Here is a 22,285-nt window from a genome sequence, read left to right as displayed (position 1 = left end):
TTGCCATATTTTTATCTAGTATTTTTTTTTATATGAGATAGTGTCTGAAGTCTGTGAGAGAGAGAGGAGTTCCTAATAAACTGAATTTCCTACACCCAAACTATTCCAAGAACTCCTGGAGAGGTCTTTAGGTGCAACACTCCAAATGCAAGAGCAAGACTAAGACTGGGTAGACCTACAACTCATATAGAGCAAGCAAGTGGACAGATGGAAAATCAGTGTTATAAGCTAAAGAAGAGGCAAAGTTTTCCAAAAGTCAAACATGCCTTAGAAGTAAGGGGAGACCCCAATCCCGACAATGTTAAGTTGAGCATTGAAGACAAGGGAAGAAGCAGCCTCTGTGACGCCCAAACATCAGAGGCCTGTTGATGAGTAGAAGTGCTGTCTGCAGTAAAACTGTGAACTGAGCCTAAAGTCAGTGAGAACAAGCTGTTTATATATATATATAGATATATATATATACACACACACACACACACTAGGGGAGCTCTTCCCCCCCCCCCCGGCACCCAACCCCTCAAAGTTGTAAATATAATAGTACATTTGGAAGAGTAGGATAAAATTTACCTTCTTTATCCTATCACCACCTCTTTCTCCTATCTGCTGCCTATAAATTTTCAATCTGTCTTCATAATTAGTATTCCACAATTCTGATATCATTTTTAACACTCGCCTTTGCACTCTCTCTCTCTCTCCACGGTAACAGAATCACCAAGAAACTAGGAGAACAGACCTATGCACAATAATCCAAGTGAGGTCTTAACAAGCACTTGTAAAAAACATAAAATGACTTCCTTATCTTTACATATCAAAATTTGTTTCAGCATAAGCATTATTCTTGGAATTGTATTTACAATTTTTGCTATATGACCCTTGAACTTCAACTTCCTGTCTCTGTCTACTAAGCCTCCAAGATCCGTAGCCTCATCAGTTTCTTCAGGCATAATCCCACCAATATAACATGACACTGGATATCTAATCACACCAAACTACATGACCTTACATTTATTAACACTAAAATGATGGCCATTTTCACATGCCCACAATTCCAGCCTACTGAAGTCATTCTGTAAGTACTGCATATCAGCATTACTCTTGATTACCCTAACTATCTTTGCATCATCGGCAAACAGCTGTATCTCACATGCTATTAATGTACAGATTGAATAACAATGGACCAATTACTGATCCTTGAGGAACACCAATGGTTACCTGGAATCTTGCAGATTCACAACTGCCATACACGACTTTTTTATATCTGTCAATCATCCTCTTATCCATGCCGAAAATTTATAATCCAATCCCATATTCTCCAATTTATGCACGTCTTCCATGCTGTCTTGGCAAAGCCTTAGAAAATCTAAAAGTATCATAGTGTATCCATTCCCCTTGTCTAATATAAACATATCCCTCAATTGTAACATTATTATAGAATGTAATAAAGATGATAAAGCATGACCTTCTTTTAGTAAACCCGTGTTGTTCATTGTAAAGTAGAGATTCTCTGTCAACTCATTTCTGAATGCGAGCCCTAACCAACTTTTCCAAAATCTTCACCACCACTCCTGAAATACTGATTGGTCAATAGTTGGATATGTAGGCCTTTGCACCACCCTTATGCAATGGGATCACTTTTACATGATTATCTTATACTTTCCACTCCTGTAGAATCTTCCCTGTTCTGAGACTCAAATTATATAGCCTGATCAAGAGAACAGCCAGTTGAGCTGAACACTATTTCAGCATCTGTGCTGATATCCTAATCAGTTCCTATTGCAGAATTCTTATTTAGTTTATGCAACAGCTCTAGTACTTTCTCCTCATCCATGTGAATTTACACATATGGTGAAGAGATAGAGGTGAGTTTAATGTTGCATATACCAGGTTGATAGCGTTTAGTAAAATGGCTGCTCATTAGATGAACAATCACTTCTGCATAAGTCACCGCATACAATCTGCATTCAGTAGTCATTCTTCCAAATACATTCTTTAACTTGAAGCATAAGGATGGAATTCTTTCAGGCTGTTGGATATGTTGGTCTTTGCATCACCCTTGTGCAATGGGTTCACTTTTTCATGATTATAACAATGATTTAGCTTGCGGAGCCAGTTTCTTTTCATACTCAGACTTAGTTTTACGTACAACACTAGTGACTCTTCTGGCTCGTTGCTTATAATTATTATAACAGACATCATCCTTATGCAGACAATATGCTTTCCACATAATCTTTTTCTTACAAATCTCCTAATTAGATCACACATCCATTTCACTTCTACTCTAAAGACACAATCTGACAGCATCATCTAAGTATTTTTTAAACACTTCCCATGCACTGTTGATATCCTTCCCATCTAATAACTGATACCATGGTACAAAACCCAACATACCCCTCATGTGGTCATAATTTCCTGTTTTGTAGTTCAGAATGTAACCCTTTCTGAATGAAACATCACAGACTTAGCCACTTCCCAAGTGATTACCACATGATATCACTGTAACCAACCAGAAGCAGAAAAGTTGTCTTTAACTGAAATCTCCTCTCACACAATAATTACACTTAACACTCTTCGACGAGTTGCTTCTGTCACATGCCTGCTTGAGAGAGTTGTCTTGCAACAGCTCAATAAATTCAGTTTCTTTCTTCTCATGCGATTTCATAGCTATTCAATCAATGTTTGGATCATTAAAGTCCTCAATGGTGATTACTCTTTTTGCACCCATCATATTTATTTGGTGATGCATTTCTTTGTCACTAGCATCAGATCCACCAGGTGTGTAACCACACCCCCTATGTATTTAATCTCGTTAGACTCCACCTCACACAAGATGGCTTCAAACTCACTGCTGCATGAAACGCTTACTACTCATGTCTCAACTCTAACTGGATTTAAGTCGTCTGATATCATTAGAATTATGCCTCCTCCTCTCTATCCTTCCTAAAACTATTGTACCCTTTGCATTCAATACCAGTTACTGTCTGCTTCTGATACCCCAGATGTGACTAATGGCCACAATATGGGGTCCCAATATATTAACCAAGACAACAAAGTTTACTCCATTTCTGATACTCCTAGCATTTTGTGTACAGACATAATAAATCACCTGTATATACACTCTCTCTCTATATATATATATATGTGTGTGTGTGTGTGTGTGTGTGAATAAGTTTTTTTAACTTGGGTAATGTATATTAGGGTTACTAAGTAATTTTATAAACTTGGTTATTTTACTCCTAATCCCAAGTAAGCAAACAGTTAAGTTTTCACCTGAACGTAGTTCAAGTCTAAAGGTGGTGCAACACCAGGGCAACTCACTGTAAAGATGGGTAAAGCTCTGATCACTATTCTTAGTATTTTCCATAATGTAAAGCACATCTCACTAAGCATCTTACTTGCAGTAACAATGTATACTGCAATACATTATGGGTGGGGTCACTACCCAGACCGGTTTCAACCTTTTTTGAGGTCTCCTCAGTGAGTAGCTAGATCCTAAATACCTTATCAACTTTACCTATACAAGTTGCTATATATATATATATATATATATCATATATATGTCATATAAAAGTTCTCGGCCTAACAATGAAAAATCAAATTTATAATTTCAAAATTATTTTTATTTTTCAACATAATCTCCCTTAAAACTAATACATTTATTCCAGCGATGCTCCAGCATTATTATCCCATCCCTGTAGTGGTTCTCAGTAAGATCTGAAAAATACCCCTCAACAGCTGCAATTACCTCTTGATTCAAAGAAAAACGCTGACCAGCAAGGAAGAGTTTTAGAAGTCAGAGGGAGCCAAATCTGGGGAATAGCGTGGATGTTCCAACAATTCATAGTGCAGATCCATTAATTTTCCCATTGCCAAAACACCTTTGTGGGCAGGTGCATTGTCCTGGTGAAAGATGGTTTTTTTCTTTTGCAAAACGGGTCTTTTCTTACGCCGTGCCCACGACCGGCTAACTGGGCTATGGCTGAGGAAGATCCTCAAATTCCTCACGCGTCTTCGATGGAAATCGAACCTGGGACACTCCTTCCCCAGTCATATGGTTGTGAAGCGCAAAGCCACTAGGATAACTGCGCAGATGAAATTCATGAACAACTAATAATGTTAAATTTGAAAAATAAGAACTGCATACTGCAATAGATACCAGCCCATGTAAATATTGAAGGCAATGAAAGAGCAGACAGTCTAGCCAAAGAAGCAAGACATTTACCTCAAAAATTATACCCACTATCACTAACTGATGCTAACTTTGTTGCCAATTGGTAAAACAAACACTCAAAAAGAAGAATGAAATCAGTGAAATTAATGAAAATAGAGAAATAACCACAATCATCATCAGACTAAGGATGGAACATTTTAAAGGCATGAAAATCCAGCCAGAGACGGTGGTAGTAGCAGTAGCTATGAAGCATGCAAGAACTGTCTAGGAGTTGAACACCTGCCCATATCTATTCTTGTCTAGCAATTGCTGGTGCTCTACAGAAAATTGACAATAACCCTAGAAAAAAGCTCAACTCCATCAAAGTTTAACAGATTGCCAAAGCAGTTCTATGGTCATATCTAGAAGCTCTTCAATGGACTCAACAACAACAGCAGTTTTTTATCCAGCCTTGACCAAACGGAAAGCACTAGAGGTGGGGATGTATGTGAATGTCTGGGTGAAGATAATGTTTCACTCTGCCTGGTGTGAGACCACTGTCCCGTTTAACGGACACTGTAGGTAAATTGAAAACTTACTGTTTGAACTGGATATTTACGACATCTCATAAGTGAAGTTGTCATAAATACCATTCAGAGAAATGAAATCGTCTCATTTCAATCGCCACCACGGAAAATGACATGGTGGGGAAAGATAAGGCTGACATATTGGTTGTCAAATGTGCAGGAGTATCTTTTAATGTATTATTATTATTTATACTTTGCACACAAAAGGCTCCTTAAAAATAAAAATAAATAAAAAATGGCACATGTAACGAAAGTTGAAATGTAAGAACTGCTTTCATTCGCAGTTCTTAAATTTCCGCAATAAAAACGGTAACGTTACGTGGACAAACACTCGACATCTACTTATTATTTCCTCTATTCCCTAGCAAACAGGGGACTTGTTACAGACTTATACTTACCTTAATACATTCTCTTGCAAAACGGACTCTATTTCACTCCCGCATACTCACTTTAATATAAAATTAAACACTAAACAAAGATTTGGACACAACTTCGAACACCAAACAACTTTCATATTTCGCGACTGAAATTTGCTCCACCTCTCGGTGAAAATGTACAGAGGTAGGGCCAAATATATGCCAATATTCAAAATGTTATACAGTAAATATGTTTCACGAATAGAGCAGAATAGAGAAAGCGCACAATCGGTTGACAGTAATCATAAAAATAATCATTACGAGAGTAACGAGGGTAATCTGCTTTAATTAGTTATTAGTCTTTCCTTTCATGATACTAATCTTTTATTATTATTATGACATTCAATTAACAGAGTTCACAGTCAAAATGTAACAAGAAATATGAAACAGAATAATGAAATCTTTGACTAGCAAATGAGTCCAATTTGGACCTAAATAAAATGCCTAGGAATCCATTACATATCGTCGTTAAATATGAGATATCCCTAAAAGAGAAGTTTTCTGAAGTTGAGATGGTGTTATATTTGGGAAGATCAACTTTTCCAAATATTTCGTACATCTTCCTGGTATTGCTTTTAGTAGGCTGACCATATTTCCTTGAGAGAAAAACGGGACATTGGGATGGCGAAAACGGAACTGGGGGGTCATGGAAAAGTAATATGATTAAAAAACATTTTACTTTGCACAATATATGGTGATAAAATGTTGGTAATTATTGCTTCTGATTTGATACATGCTGAAGAAAATTTTGGTTCGTAACTTTTATTGATCATTGTCGACAAGCAGTCATTTGCGCCAAAACTTGGGCAGTGACCCATAATATGATAAGCAACAAGAGCTTCACTTCTGCAGTTTTATCACTTTCGTTATCACCATCATATCTCAGCATAAATGAGCTAATGTTTTTAACTGAAGCCAGAGTTTTTTCAGCATCCTTATGCTTCTGGCTACGTAGATGTCACGTCTACCTTCATGAGCAACGGAAAAATGGACACAACAATGTTTGCATATCACTTTTGTTCCATCACTACACAGCTTGTCCAGTTTAATACATTTATATTCTTTCTGGAGATCGTCATTAAAACTGCAGTTTCCCTTCTTTGACATTACAAGGATAGACTTACAGCTTCAATAAAATTTAAAACTTTAATAATTATGAAATTTAAACCACCTGCATTGAATAACTCAGCGGATGTGGCGTTTGCACACCGCCGCGCTTGGCCGCACGAAGGAAGACTTGGTTTCGAGTCTAGTCGGCGACTAGAGGAAATTTTTCTAAGCCTTTTTTCGACCGGTTCCCGAGTTAGTCGATCTCTGGCACAGGCAAGCAGGTTTTTCCTCCCGGAAACTCGGGTTTTTCGTCCTGTAAACTCAAGAAAATCGACCGTAGAACCCACATTATTTTAGACATTAAAAATATATTGTGTTAAGGTCAGGGACCACGAGATGGCGGCACATTTGAGCCGTCTCTCTTCACTGCGTACCGCTTAATTAGTGATAGCCTTGGGCCATCTGTCTCTGATTGGGTACCAGTGGAGATTGAACTGCCCACTCAGTCTCCAAAAGTTAGATAGGGCTAAATGGCCTGGCCTACTCCCGTATACTCCCGTATTTTAGACATTAAAAATATATTGTGTTAGGGTCAGGGACCACGAGATGGCGGCACATTTGAGCCGTCTCTCTTCACTGCGTACCGCTTAATTAGTGATAGCCTTGGGCCATCTGTCTCTGATTGGGTACCAGTGGAGATTGAACTGCCCACTCAGTCTCCAAAAAGTTAGATAGGGCTAAATGGCCTGGCCTACTCCCGTATACGGGAATAAAAAGGCGTTAGCTGATTTTTTTTTTATAGCATTGAATAACAAAACCACCGGTTAGCATACAGACAAAACAAAAACTAACGCTACAGCAGAACATACGCCGTGTCTAAGACGCAAGTGTTGCCAAAATGTATTGATTATTTTCTCTGAATGAATCACTGGAGATATCGATATTTAATGTCTAACAATGTGACTCCATGGTTATACAAATTACTGATATCCATGATATTGATATACGATTATAGCTTATGAATAATAATTTATGATCGACCAATATTAAAGTATTTTTATAGGTTTTATTAAAAACGGGACAAAATTGGCATTTTTATTAAAACGACGGGGCTGCCGGGAAATAAGAAAAAAAAAAAACGGTACTTTCCCGTTCAAAACGGTATGCATGCTCAGCCTAACTCTTAGGGATCCAATGACAATTAGAACTGATATTGCTTTCTTGCTCCAAAGTCATTGAATTTCCATCTCCGAATCTCTTTACCTGTCCAATTTTTCTTGCACTTTACTTCTACACTACTGTCATCTGGTATTGCGTCAATAAACCGCATATGCTGTTGTTTGACTAGAGCGATGGCTAGCATATTATATTCAAAATGTCTCTCCGTCTGAAATGAAACTTTTATGTCTTCGCATTTTTTTTATTTTCAATAATTTTTTCCGTGTAGCTCACGAAGCTAGACCTAGGTTCTAGTGCAGTCGCAGTCGCTGGAGGAACATTTTATAAGCCTATGTTCGACCGGTTCCCGAGTTAGTCGATTTCTAGCAGGGGCAAGCGGTTTTTCCTCCCGGAAACTCGGATTTTTTGTCCCGTAAACTCAAGAAAAATCGACCGCAGTACCCACAATATTTCAGACAGTAACATATCTTGTTAGGTTTAGATACCAAGAGATGGCACCACTTGTTTGCCAGCCTCTTCATTGATGGCTGTTATAATTACTGATAGACATGAACCAGCTATCTCTGATTTGCTATCGATGGAGAATGAACTGTCCACTCAGTCTCCAAAAGCTAAATAGGGTACAAAGGCCTCGCCTACTCCATATAAGGAAATAAAAGGCGTTAGTTGATTTTTTTAAATGATTTTTTTCAACTGCGTGTTCCTAAGGCATTTTCAAGTTGGAAAACCATACTGCCTGCACAAACTCGAGTGTACAGCTTTTACCACCTGATCATTCCTATATTTATTATTATTATTATTATTATTAATTCACTTAATTTATACACAGTCAAAACAAGATTTAAACAACATTATTTACACAACAATTTGAATGGTGATACAGAACAATTTAGATTCTACCCAAGAATCTAAGAATAGTCTGTCAGGTAGCGTCATAAAAATACGGACTGTTCCAAGTAATGCTGTTTTTGTAGGTCATATGGGATCTCTTCGTTGATGTTTAATTACTATAAATAGTTGGATAGCTTCTTTGAAATTGCGCCATGTGCACCGATAACTATTGGGATAACTTTAGTGTGTTTAAGACACAGCCTAGATATCGATATTTAGTAATTGTTTCCAGTTTTTGTTGTTAATGTTGTTATCACTGGGTACTGCTATATCAATAATCCAAACCTGTCGATGATCGATAATTGTGATGTCCGGTCTATTGTATTCGAAAGTCCCAGAGACTTTTTGCTGTTTCGTTTTCCAATACTGTCTCTATTTTATGCTGCCACCAATTATCAGATGTAGGAAAGCCTTATTTTTGCATACATGCCAAGGAATTATTTTGGCCACTTGATCATGGCGGTATTTATTATCAGTTTCAGCTATCTTGCTGCAGGCACTGATTAACTGCTTTTGCTGTTATTAACATTATTTGCTACTATTACTGATGTTCAAAAATTTTTACTTTAATTGCATTAGTTTGTAATGCATGTTCTTGAGCTGCTAGTATAAATCATTCTGTTTCTTTTTTAATATATCTATATTGTAGCCATTGCCAAGTCCTGTTCACATCAATTTTGTCCTTAGTATTTCTAAGAAATTGTCCGTACGAAGGCTTACTTTTACAGCGCACATATCGATTATTTTGGTGTAATTTTTGTAATCATATTTCTTTCCTGTTGCTTTCAGAAGGGCCTCTTGTGTAACAGCTTGAGGTATTTGCTCAGATCTATTGTCGATGTAATGTTTTAAGCTAATTTCTTCTTCTTCTGCAGTCTGTCTCAGTTGCAGCAGACCCTGTCCACCTATTTTCCTCGGTAGGTACACCTGCTCAACATCACTTCATGGATGTAATGCATAATGCATAGTCATTAGTTTTCTAGTTTTGTGGTCCAATTTGTCCAGGTCTTCTTTTCTCCAATCTATTATGCCAGCTGAATATCGAATCACTGGTATAGCCAAGAAATCATTGCTCTAATAGAGTTTAATCCATTTAGTTTTGTTTTCAGAATATTTCTAGCACTTTTGGCGTGTTCTACTGCTCCTGTTGTTTATTTTCCGAGTGGAGAATGTCACTGTTCTTTAAATAGTCCCAGGTATTGTTCCAAGGTATATGTTCGTCACTGAAATTGCTTTTATATATTTGTCTTGATCAAAATTAAAACTGCAAGTGTCATTAATTTTTTTTGCCATTTAATAGATAAAATTGCGAATTAAATAAACCAAATTCCATTTTGATGTCATGTTTGAAAATACGACTGTGTTCATTAAGGAATCTATTTGCTGGGCCGATTTTCCATATAACTTCGAATCATCTATATACAACAGATGGGAAATTTTAATATTACATTTAGGAATTTCATATCCAAGTTTTGTTTTGTTCAGAATCAAAGAATTATTAATCAGAATTTTATTGTTATTATTATTATAAGTAAACTCCCCCCGGGAGTCAAAGACCTATTGAGGGAGGCCATATACTACAGGCACCAGGTGTCATGCTTGTTCTTGAATCATTCACACAACCTGGACACAAACAATATCCAATAGTAATCCATTACAATTAGGTGCCACTCTATAAGAAAAAAAGTCAAGCACCTATCCCTATCTTGATGGCATTCGTTCTCAGCTTCTGATCATGTCCTCTTATACTTTCCCTGCCCTCCAAAAAATGAAACATTCCCTCACCTGAAATACTGTATGATGCTATCAGAGGTTTGTAAGTTTCGATCATATTCTCCCTCTCTCGCTTTTCACCTCTTTATTAGTGTCTGAAGTCTGCAAATTTGAATTCTGTCTTCATAATCATTATATGCACAATCTTAATATAATTTAGCAAATCCTATGCACTCTCTCCACTACCTCAAAATCACCACAGAAACCAGAAGACAAGATTTCGAAACAGCAGTCTTAGTGAGGTCTCATAAAGGCTTTATAAATGGGCAATATGAATTCCATATAGTTATATGAAAAGGTTCAGCATTGCAATCATTCTATGAGATATATTTGCAATCACTGTCATATAGCTCTCACATTCAACATCTTGTCTACTAACACTCTAAGATAACTAGCCTCATCAACTTCTTCTAGCATAATCCCACCAATATAAATAGATATTCATCATCATCATCATCAAATTCTTGCCATGTACCCTCAAGGGGTGTACAGGATATGATAGTACTACATGAAAAAATTACATCATTACTAACTTCCTATCTACAACTTTCCTCCAAATCAGTCTGTTACTTGTCGAGACTCCAACATTATCGGATCTTATATTTCTATCGTCTAAGGCACTTTGTACCGTATCAATCCACCTATATCTTGGTCTTCCTCTGGGACGTTTTCCTGACAACCTGGCAGAGAACACTTGTTTTGGAAATCTTTCCTCTCCCATTCTATTTAAGTGACCATACCACCTGAGATTAGCTCTGCTAATGCGTTCTTGGATGCTGACAATGTCAAGTTCTTTCCTAATATTCTCGTTTTTAATATGATATTGCCATTGATGCCATCTGTTCACGCCTCTAATCTTTCTCAGGACTCTCATATCTGCGGTCACTAGTCTTTGGTCGAGTGTTTTACTTCTGACCCAGCTCTCAGATCCACAGGTTAAAATTGATTTAAACCTAACTTGTATACAGCTAATTTAGTGTTCCGCCTAATTTCTCTCTTATTCCATATGAATTTATTCAATTGACTCCCCACCATACCAGCTTTGCTGATTCTGTTGTCTATTTCTATATTTAATTTACCATCTGCACTAAAAAACGTGCCTAAGTAGCTGAAATGTTTTACATGTTCCACAGGTTCTTCATTCACAACACAGTTGACATTTCCAATGATTCTGCCTATTTTCATTGACTTTGTCTTTTTATTGCTGGCCTTCGTACCATATCTATTACAAGAGTTATTCAATTTAGTCAGAGAATCTTGCAGACTTGTAGCAGATTTATTTCGAAGTATAACATCGTCCGCATAAAGCAAAGAGCTGACATTAACACCTCCAATTTTGATATCATGTTTATTACCACCTTCCTTCATAATATGATCCATATAGATAATGAATAACAGAGGGGATAATGTACATCATTGTCTCACACCAGATTTAACATTCGGTTAAATACGATATTAGATATATATATATATAATACGATAATAGATATATATTATCACACTAAAGTGTTTGATTACATTTATTAAGATTAACTACCAGCCATTTTCACATACCAACAATCACAGTCTCTTCAAATCATGCTGCAAGTATGAGCATCAGATGTATTCCTGAATACCCTACTTGTCTATCTTTGCATAGTCAGCAATTGTCAGTATACAGCCTGTCAAATCCTTCCCAAAGGCATTAATGGACATATTAAATAACAATGGACGAAGAACTCGTCATTGTGCTACAACATATCCAATCCCATACATATTTTCCAATATATAGAACAGTCTTCCATGCAGTATTCTGTCAGAAGCTTTAGCAAAATCAAAAAAAGAATCAGATAGTATACATTCCCTTGTAAAACTCAATGGAACATCACTATAGAATATGAATAAATTGTTCAAATATCAACTTCCATTAATAAATCCTTGCTATTCATTGAAAAGCATTGTTTCTCGGTCAGCCATTTCTGTATGCGAGTAACTGTAGAGATTTCGATATGTAGATAGAAGGATATATCAGGCTTTGTATGCAACATACCAAGTAATTTTATATAAACTTGGTTTTTTATCCTATTTCCCAAGTAAGCAAATTTGACTTGGTATCTTTTTAAAAATTACTTGGTATCTTTTTAAAAATTACTTGGTATCTTGAATACATAATACATCCAAGTTAAAAAAAAATTTCTATATCAGGGTTTACATCACCATTATGCAATGGGATTACCATACATTCTTTCTTTCTGTGGAATATTCCTTGTTGTAAGGCTCAAATTACATAGCCTGGTCAAAATAATAGACACACCAGAGCAACGCTCTTTAAGTGTCAGAGCTGATATTCCATCATTTCCCCTACTATCAAATTCTTATTGAGTTTGGAAGCAACCTAATTCCTCCTTCTCATGAACCTCAGTTTCTTCATCCAGTGAAAACAGCTAGCAGTGAGCTCAGTACTGTATACAAATGTTTGATAGCTTTTAGCAAAATGCCACTCATAAGTTGAGCAAACTCTTCTTCATATGTGCCCCTCACACCATCTACATTCAGATGAATTATTATTTCATACACATTCTTTCTTCTACTTGCAGGATATTGAGATAACTCTTTTGGATTTTCTTTAGCTTGCGCATTCAATTTATTTTCATACTTAGATTTAATAACATACTAGGACTCATCTGGCCTGCTGCTTATCATTATCATCTTTATGTACACAAGATTCCATCCATATCATCATTTTTTATGAATTTCTTGCTTAATTCCGTACATTACACGTCCATTTCATCCTTGCCCTATTTATTTTTCGATCTGTAGACAAAACGAATATCATTCTAGCGATGTTAAGCAGTACCACTTTCACTCCAAATCAAGTTTCGTCTAGAATCGGTTAAAAGCCTAAACTGACTGTAGTGTCCGTAAAGAGTACATTAGCCCATTGGTTGTCCAATTTTTATGGAAACGTGCTCCATGATGAGCTGCGAATAAAGGGAGGCAGACTACCAGTTTTTCAAGCGCGTATAGGCTTTTGGTCGCAGACGTCTTGCGAGATATAGGCGAGACCCTGCTTTTTGTCCTTTAACAATTTGTCGAAATATCCATGTAACTCTGCTTGAATGGAGCCGACTTGCAAGATGACCTGCCATGGCGCGTCGATTACGTTTTGCTGTTAGAACTAAAAATCTGTCTTCCTGTACCGTGGTAGAGCGAGGGCGACTTCTTCGCAAACGTCCAGAACACATTCCATTGGTTTGATTCCTGCTCAGAGCCTGGACACACTGCTTTGTTAGATTCCACACTCTCTGGTAATAACAGTAATTTTGCTGCCTTCTACAAGTTTTCCAATAATTCTTCCCAGCGTGAACTCATCTACTGATGTCTTTGAGACATTACAAGTCATCCAAGTTTGCAACTTTATCCCTTCACAAAATGAGCTTCTTTCAAACACAGTTCGATTAGCATAGCCTTTTGCCATTGCGTGCTACTACGCGACCAGTTTGTGCGCGAGTCTAAAATTTCAATGTGTATCCGCTTTCTACTCGAAATCATCACATTCGTCGGAATTTGAAGTTGTAATCCTTTAGAAATAGTGTAAAATGAAAGGCTCGAAGAAAAAGATGAGATTGTTTAACGTTCAGTTGTGTCCGAAACATATCACCTTACCTAGATTCGTGATAGGGGGAAAAGGAGAACAATAACAATTGACACCTAGTATTTAGATGTCTCTGAAGTCCCTCTAGTTACCGGAGCCCAATGGAAATTGAACCGTGGCGTTCAATTTCCATTCAGTGCTATTCACTGTCCTCTTTTCCTTTGTCATCCTTCTATCCACTTCGTGCGTTATTATTAAGGCTGTGTTTTTATGAATAAAAAAAAATCTGCTACAGAAGTTACCGGCTGTACTTGAGTGGTTTTTGTGGCATGTGGCGATTTTTTAGCGACTTGAAGAATTGATATAGTGCTTTTCAGTTCGAAACTGCAATCCCGCTAATATGTTTGGAGATTAGCTAAAATACACCGCTTGAGCAATATTACTATGTTTATGTGATTTCGTCTTTAACTTTCTTAGAAATTCTAATGGCTGGAAGTCTTCGTAATTTAAACTTTTTCCTTTATGGTAAAAGTTGTATGCTTAAAAATGGAAACGTTTTCCAGATTGGGTTATATTCAAGGTTCTGTGTCTTAACCACTGGGAAGTGTTTACCGCTATTACAAAATCATGAATTAATGATATCTGTTTATCCTTATGCATCGAATAATCAGGTAAGAGTCATGTTTAGGATTATGGTCGAAGCTACCAAAACTATGAAGCCAGTAGGCTTCATAGTTTTTAATAAATTACTCCCACTGAAAGGTAAGGAATAGCATGACATGCTAATTTCGGAATTTCGTGTCGAGACATTCTTTTTCACGTTTTGTCATTACGTCTACGTTAATTGCGTGTGTTCTGTGCTGAGTGCTTGTTTTGTCGGATGGTAAAATCCTACCACGTCCGTATGAGACCCATGTAAGAGTAATATGGGTGGAGGTTGGACATTTCGTATAAATTGATTGAGGGCTAAAAATCCTTTCCTCCCCACCACCACCACACACACACATATTGGCCTTTTAGTTTCAAACTGCAGTTGTAATTCACGACAGAAGCTGGTAAGAACACATCACTGGAGAATCTAAATGAATTCCCCTGTTTTTGGCACTAACAATTTTTATTGCATAATGACTGAAATATTCATACATGTACATAAATAATGCAGAAGAATCATATAAAAGTTTCCCAAAGTCAGGTGATATATTTTTAAGAAAGCAGAGAAGCTAAGCCCATTCCACTCTGAGTAAAACCAGAACTATGCAAAAGGGAAGGAAGTCCACGAATGGCTTTTCTCCCAGGTCCTACTCTCCTTCATGTATGTGAACTATGGCTAGGGAGGCATGAGTACAGAATAGATATGCGAGTATAGAACTCCTCTCTCTCTCTCAAATCCTAGAAATCAACAGAACTCTATGACAGATACATGGAAGTGTTATCATAAGCATTATACAGATAAAAATATCAAGCTACAATAATTAAATAAAATAAAAATAGTAACAAATGGCATGCTATATACGATATGAGATATAACAGTGATCCCATCATCACCCATAGTTCTAATGCCTGTTGGTGTCTGTTGCTTGTTTCACCATCCACCACCAGATGACTGAAATCCTGCAAACTCTTTCCACATCATCTACCCACTCTTGCTTTGGCTGTCCTCTTCTATTTATATCATCCATTGTACCAGGCGTTAAGGTTTTGATCTTTCTACTGTTATCCACTGCAAATATGTCCAGAAACTTTAGCTTCCTTTGAATTATGGAGAAATATCAGAGAGTAGTTTATTCAGGAGTAGAGTCCAAAAGATGACCTGTGACTAGAATTTCCTATATCGTTAATTTGTTCATTAACGATATAGGAAAGGATCTGAGAGGAACAGTTCATTTGTTTGCTGATTATGCAAAGTTGGGTAGGGCAATAGTGAATGCAGGTGATGTCAGAATTTTGCAGCATGATTTGGATAGATTGGAGGACTGGGCTAAGGAGAATGGATGTCAGTTTAATGTGGCAAAATGTAAGGTTATGCATTTTGGGGTGAAAAGATTAGCAGCAGTATACCACATTGGTAGAACTGTACTCCAGGAGATTGATGAGGCCAGGGATTTGGGAGTGTTGGTGGATAGGGAGTTGAAGTTTAGGGGAGCACATTGCAAAAGTGGCAAAATCAGCTCATCAAATCACTTGGCTGGTAAAAAAATACATATTTTTACCAGCCAAATGATTTGATGAGCAGACAAGCAAGTTATTGTTCCTCTGTATCAAGCCTTGATAAAACCCCATCTCGACTACTGTGCCCAGATTTCGTCGCCTGGGTTTCTTCTAGATGGGGAGGAGGTGGAGAGGATCCAGAGGCGAGTGACCAAGATGATAGCAGGTCTATGGAATGAACCTTATGAGAACAGGTTGAAGATTTGTGGGTTGCAGAAATTGGTTGATAGGTGGAAAAGGGTGGATATGATTGAGATATTCAAATTAAAGGGTTTCTTATTAAAGATATTCTTATTAAAGGGTTTCTATGGGATTAATTCAGAGGATATTTTTGAGAACAGGACTGGTGGTGGGAGGCCATCCATGTAAGCTGGGCAAGAGTGTGGTTAGTAAGGATGTTAGAGCTAGGTTTTTTACTTTGAGTGGTGAATGAGTGGAATAAGCTGCCAGAGTCTGTTGTGGGTGCTATGACTGTGAATGAGTTCAAGGCAAAGCATGATAGATACTGTGTGAATGTTGTATAGTTGATGAACATGATGTTCAGGGCCTCCCTCGATGAGTCTAGGGACTCTTTTTAGTTGCCCGTAATAATAATTATATTCTGCATTAGATTTTCTTTGAAGTTTACTTTGATACAGTTTCTTTATTTGTTACCTTTTGTACCCATCCAATTGAAAGAATTTTTCCATAATATATTCTTTTGAAAGCCAATATTTGTCTTAGAGTCTTTGACCATTAACCATACAGAGCACTTGTGAATATGCATGTTTTTAGTAGTCTCAGCTTTATCGGAATGCTCACTGATTTACTTTTCCATATCTTGTCCATTGCCTGTAGGTTTTCTTTCCTACAGTCTAAATCATGTGTCATGTTACTTCCTGAGTATGTTAAGTTCCTAATCTCTTCCAGCTCTTGTCCATTGACCTTTAATTGCTTTTTCATCCGCTTCTCTCTGAATAGCATTGTTTTTTGTTTTATCAATGTTCATTATCAGCCTATCTCTCTCTCTCTCTCTCTCTCTCCTTCTTTGCTTAAATTCAGGACTGTTCTTTCTAGTTCATCTTCATCAATAACATGTCATCTGCAAATTGGAAGTTGTTTATCGTAGTACCCTGAATTGAAATTCCCCTTATACTAACCTTTATGACATCCATTGCTCTTTGTAAAGCAGAATAAAGATGCTTGGGGATATTTGGTTGCCTTGTCTTGTGCCTCCTGTTGTCCAGAACCATCTTATTTCTCCACAATTTCTCACAGCAGCTTCTGCATTGTCATTGATGTTCTGCAAGAGATATCACTTGTTTTGAAATTCAAGTATGATCTGCACCACTTTCTGATCTATACTGTCAAATGCTTTCTGGAAGTCAACAAAACAAGTATAAACATTTTTATTTTTACATAGTGCTTTTTCCACAGTTAATCTTAACATTAGTATTTGGTGCACAGTACTTTTGTCTCTTCTAAATCCTGCTTGCTCATCTTCCATATTTTCTCCCATAAGTTTTCTTAATATTTCTGTTAATATCATCATAAGTACTTTTCCCACTGTTCTGTAATTTTTGCAGTCCATTTTTGGGAATAGGTATTAAAATTGATCTTTTCCATTTCTTTGGTGTTGCCTTCTTTCAATACCATGTTACATAACTGTTACAGTACATCTATTATCATTTTGCCACCTTGTTTCAACATCTCTCCAGTGATCTCATCATTCCCAGGACTTTTATAGTTTTTCAGTTGTTATACTGCCTTTGCAACCTCATCCCTCAGTATATCTGTTCTTCCATCTGTGCATGGTGGTGATATTTTCATCAGTTGGACCTGAACATCTCTCTGTGTCTTATATAACTGTGAGCAGTATCTTGTCCATCTCTCTCTCTCTCTCTTTTCCTCCCTCCCTCCCTCTCTCCTATATCTTCTTTGTTCATCAAGATTTGACCATTTTCATTATTTATGGCTCTCTGCCTTTACTCCATTTCTTGTTGATGTTTCTGATCATTTTATATACTTGTTCTGTATTCACCAAAGTATTTATTGATATCCTCATTTTGATTTGTCTCTCCTAACCATCTTCTTCACTTCATTGCATTTTGCTCTATATTGTTCTTCCATTTCCACAGATCTCTCTCTCTCCTAATCTTTAAACTTGGGAAATGGAAATGGTAAAGGTGGACTAAGCTTTCATCACTTGTCTTAGTATCTCCCATAATGCAAAGCACATCTCCTTATGGACATGTATAATGCTATGCATTAAGGGAAGAGCCACTACCCAGACCAGTTTCAACCTTTATTTAGGTCTCATCAGTGGGAGCCAGACCCACAGATAGTGATACTAAGGTGGAAGTAATGGAGAAGTCATATTTACCTATACGAGTTGCCAAAAGGTGTCTCATCTTAATATTAAATTACTCTGGATAAGAGAAAGATGTTGGAAGTTTTTTCCCTACTTGGTTAGACTATAATAAATTTAGTTTAATCCTTTATTCAAGTGTAAGCAAACAGAGTTTTATTTTTTCAAAAAAAAATTTTTTTTTTGAAGCATGGTAAGCGACAAACTCATATGGTAACCTAACAAAAAATTCGGCAGTGTATAGATTATTTGGAATTATTGTTTCAACTCCTCTATAACGAATGTGGCCAGGTCTGAAAATAAAATAAGTGCATGTGCTATGTTTACTCTTCTCCCTTCTGGTAGCCAATCAAATGTTTTATAAAAGATTTCATTCTTATTATATTTTGATAGTTAAAAAATGTTTTTCTTATGTAAGATAAATTAACACAGTTCATTCTGTGCAAATATTTCATGTTTAGATCATGAAATATTTGTTTAAGAATGATAGCTTTTAGAGGTTGATTGTCCTCTCACACTTTTTGATTGGAATTTGTGCACAAGCTGTGCTAATAAAAGTTTTTGTGTGAAATATGGCTTTTTTTTTTTCGATGATGCGAGCCCTTTGTTAAAATTTCCATAGCTCACCACTGGTTGCATGGGACCATTGATACTAACAGACTCCTCAGGAGCAAAACACTCTTTCTTGAAGATTCTGTTTGTATTCTGATGTTAATGCTAAGTAAATGCTGCTTTCTTGCATCACATTGTATACTGTACATACCACTACTACCTAGAAAACAATTAACTGCAGCATAGACAATTGATGCAAACAAAGCAATTGCATGAATCATATGTAATGCAAAAAAAAAAAAAAAAAAACCTCTACTCTCTTTGGCTATCACCCACATTAATGGAGTATGTTGACAAATCATATCACACCAGTTAATACTTGTGTGTGTGTGTGTGTGTGTGTGCACATGCGCCTTTGTTTTAAATCACTGGTGAACAACCTTCCGTGATGTGCCTTCTTGTGCCAATCAGCCTAATTGTGGGAGGTACACATACACCATCACATACAGAGCTAATCAACTGTTCTAGATCAAAACTTATATAATAGAATCATAACCCCTTTGCAGAGGACCTTGACTTGCTTTCCTGTATATCAAGGTCCTCTTGCCATTGTGATGACTTTGCAGTTTGCATTGTGATTCCCTGTACTTCAGGTCCATGCCTTCCACCACTACTCCCAGATCTCCTATTTCCTCTGTCTTCAAAGGTTCTTCACCAAGTATATATTTTCATCCCATTATTGCCTACCAAATTTCCAAACCTTTCACTTTGAAACAATTAACTGACTGTTACACTCACATGCCCACTCATGCAATCCATTCACGTCCTCCTGTAAGGCCACATCTGCTTAATTCTTTGTTGTTCTCTCCAGTTTTGCATCATCTGCAAACACTTGTATATCTCTCTTGTGCAAAGCACAGCCCAGAAGGGTAACTAGTGTAGCAAGAAAAGCAAAAGCAGATTATGAAAGGAAATTAGCAATGCAAGCTAAAGAGAATCCCAAACAGTTCTTTCAATATGCTGCAAGTAAAAGAAAAAATGTATACTGCAGAATGATTTTAAGGAATGCCGATGGTAGGGAGGTAACTGAATCGGTTGAAATAGTATAATTACTAAGCAAACACTTTCCAAGAGTATATCATCCAGGCAGTGATATTGTAGGAATGAGTGAACCAATGGCTATACAGGAATTGAGGTGAATAGTATATTACAGAACCTTAAGAATACATCTGTGGGATTGGATGGTATATGCTCGAGTCTTACTTGAAGCAGCAAAGGAATTGTCAGTGCCCTTGACCATATTGTTTAATTTAAGTCTCAGCTCTGGGTTAGTCCCAAAGGGGTGGAAAGAGGGAGAAATAGTTTATTTCTCCCTCTTTCCACCCTCTTTTCTCCAAGACTGCTATTGGAAATTACCGACCAATCAGCACATCAGGAGTCGTCAAGGTTTTGGAGAAAGTAGTCAAGAGCAAAATACAGGAATGGATAGATGAAAATGGGATACTGTATGGGGGACAGCATGATTTTGTCAAGGGTAGATCATGCCTCAGTAACTTGCTCACGTTTTATAATACAGTGACGGCTGAACTTGATAAGGGTAATTGGTTTACAGTGATACTGCTGGACTGTGCTAACACCTTTGCTATTTATTTTGTTCATTAACAATATAGGAAAGGATCTGAGAGGAACTGTTCATTTATTTGCTGATGATGCAAAGTTGGGTAGAGCAATAATGAATGCACACGATGTCAGAATTTTGCAGGCTGATTTGGATAGATTTGAAGACCGGGCTAAGGAGAATGGATGTCAGTTTAATGTAGCAAAATATAAGGTTATACATTTTGGGATGAAAAGATTAGCAGCAGTATACTACATTGGTGGAACTGTACTCCAGGAGATTGACAAAGCCAGAAATTTGGGAGTGTTGATAGGGAGTTGAAGTTTAGGGGACACGTAGCAAAAGTTGCTAAATCGGCTCATCAGATCACTTGGTTACTGAAGAATACTTTGACGAGCAAGTTATTATTCCTCTTTATCGAGCCTTGATAAGATCCCACCTTGATAACATCTCAACTGTGTCCAGATCTGGGTGCCAGGGTTTCTTCTTGATAGGGAGGAGGTAAAGAGGATCCAGAGGTGAGTGGCCAAGATGATAGCTGGTCTATGGAATGAACCTTACGAGAACAGGTCAAAGATCTGTGGGTTACGGAAATTGGTTGATAGGCAGAAAAAAGGGGTGATATGATTGAGACATTTAAATTGCTGAAGGATTTTTACAAGATTAATTCAGAGGAAATTTTTCAGAACAGGTCTGGTGGTGGGAGAACTTATGGCCATCCATGGAAACTGAGCAAGAGTGTAGTTAGAAGGAGTGTTAGAACTAGGTTTTTTACTTGGAGAGTGGTGAATGAGTGGAATAAGCTGCCAGAGTTTGTTGTGGGTGCCATGACTGTAAATGAGTTCAAAGAAAACTATGATGGATACTGTGTGAATGTTGAATAGTTGTTCTTGACATGATGTTTAGGGCCTCCCTCAATGAGTCTAAGGACTCCTTGGAGTTGCCCATAATAATAATCTCCAGTTAAACCCATCCTAGTGTCATTAATATACAAGTTAACAGTTTCTCCAAAACAGAACCCCTGCAGTACACTACTAATGACTTTAATCATTAGGGATACTGCATCCTCATGTACAACTTTCTGATACCTATCTAACTTGCTAATCTAGTATCCAATCCCATCTGAAACAATTTAGTTACCAATTTTTGTGGCATTCGTCAAAAGTTTGCAAAATCTAGGTATGCCATTCTATATACATCTGCATTGTCCACTGCATTCATCACCTTGTTATTGTACTATGCTCCCCCCCCCCCCTTTAACAAATCCATGCTCAGAATCGCAGAGAATACAGCTCTTATTAACCTACTTCTGTATCTTAGCTCTCACCAATCTTAATTGTAGTTAAGGTATTATCAATACCTTAATTACAATTCCAAATATACAGATTAGTCTGTAATTTGTAGCTTTATCACCACTTCTGTGAAGAACAATTTTACTTCCTTCCACTCCTTTGGGACTTGTGCTGTTGCAAGACTTGTTAAACAGGTATGCCAAGGCTGACACTTACTCCCTGGAATATTCCCTTAAGATCATGGTGATATATCATCAAGTCCTATTGTCTTATTGATACCAAGCTTACTTAACTCTTCATATACTTCTTGTTTGCTAACCAGTAAGCCACCTTCTCCCACTCTCTCTACACTTGAGCTTCTCACTATGAAACTGAGAATAAAACACCATGACTTCAGCAGTTACCAACCTACTATTTTCATCCATTAACATCATCTTACTATAATCATTCTTTAAAAAGAAAAAAAAACAAACCTCGGGGATTTTTCTTGACCTGATTTTCTAATTTCTGCGCAAGCTGCACTTTTGTTATCCTTACCAACTGAGTTACCTTCCTAGCCTGTTCTTTGTACTTTTTTATGTGTGACTCAATATTGTTGCCATTATTCATCTTCTGATACCTCAACAGTGCCCTCTTCCAGATTTCATGTTT

General features: G+C 37.1%; 2 protein-coding genes across 2 annotated transcripts in view; one reads left to right on the top strand and one right to left on the bottom strand.

Moving 5' to 3' along the window:
- LOC150098039 (torsin-1A-like) overlaps positions 1–5,266 on the bottom strand; it is a 71,524-nt gene extending 66,258 nt beyond the window's left edge. Inside the window, exon 1 of the mRNA XM_090406408.1 lies at positions 5,133–5,266. The gene's annotated coding sequence lies outside the window, so the exon portion shown is untranslated. The remainder of the gene's footprint in view (positions 1–5,132) is intronic.
- An 8,635-nt stretch (positions 5,267–13,901) lies between these two features.
- Positions 13,902–22,285, top strand: part of LOC150098038 (uncharacterized) — a 108,088-nt gene continuing 99,704 nt past the window's right edge. Inside the window, exon 1 of the mRNA XM_090406439.1 lies at positions 13,902–14,288. Within this exon, the coding sequence (XP_090262565.1) occupies positions 14,103–14,288 (186 nt within the window). The 5' untranslated portion in view covers positions 13,902–14,102. The remainder of the gene's footprint in view (positions 14,289–22,285) is intronic.

Source organism: Typopeltis vanoorti, chromosome 16 (genome assembly GCF_054136105.1).
Source record: "Typopeltis vanoorti isolate ZY-2024b chromosome 16, IOZ_Tvanoo_1.0, whole genome shotgun sequence".
Taxonomy (NCBI): Eukaryota; Metazoa; Arthropoda; class Arachnida; order Uropygi; family Thelyphonidae; genus Typopeltis; species Typopeltis vanoorti.
Note: the sequence above shows the minus strand (reverse complement) of the source record. Positions and strands in the feature narration are given on the sequence as shown.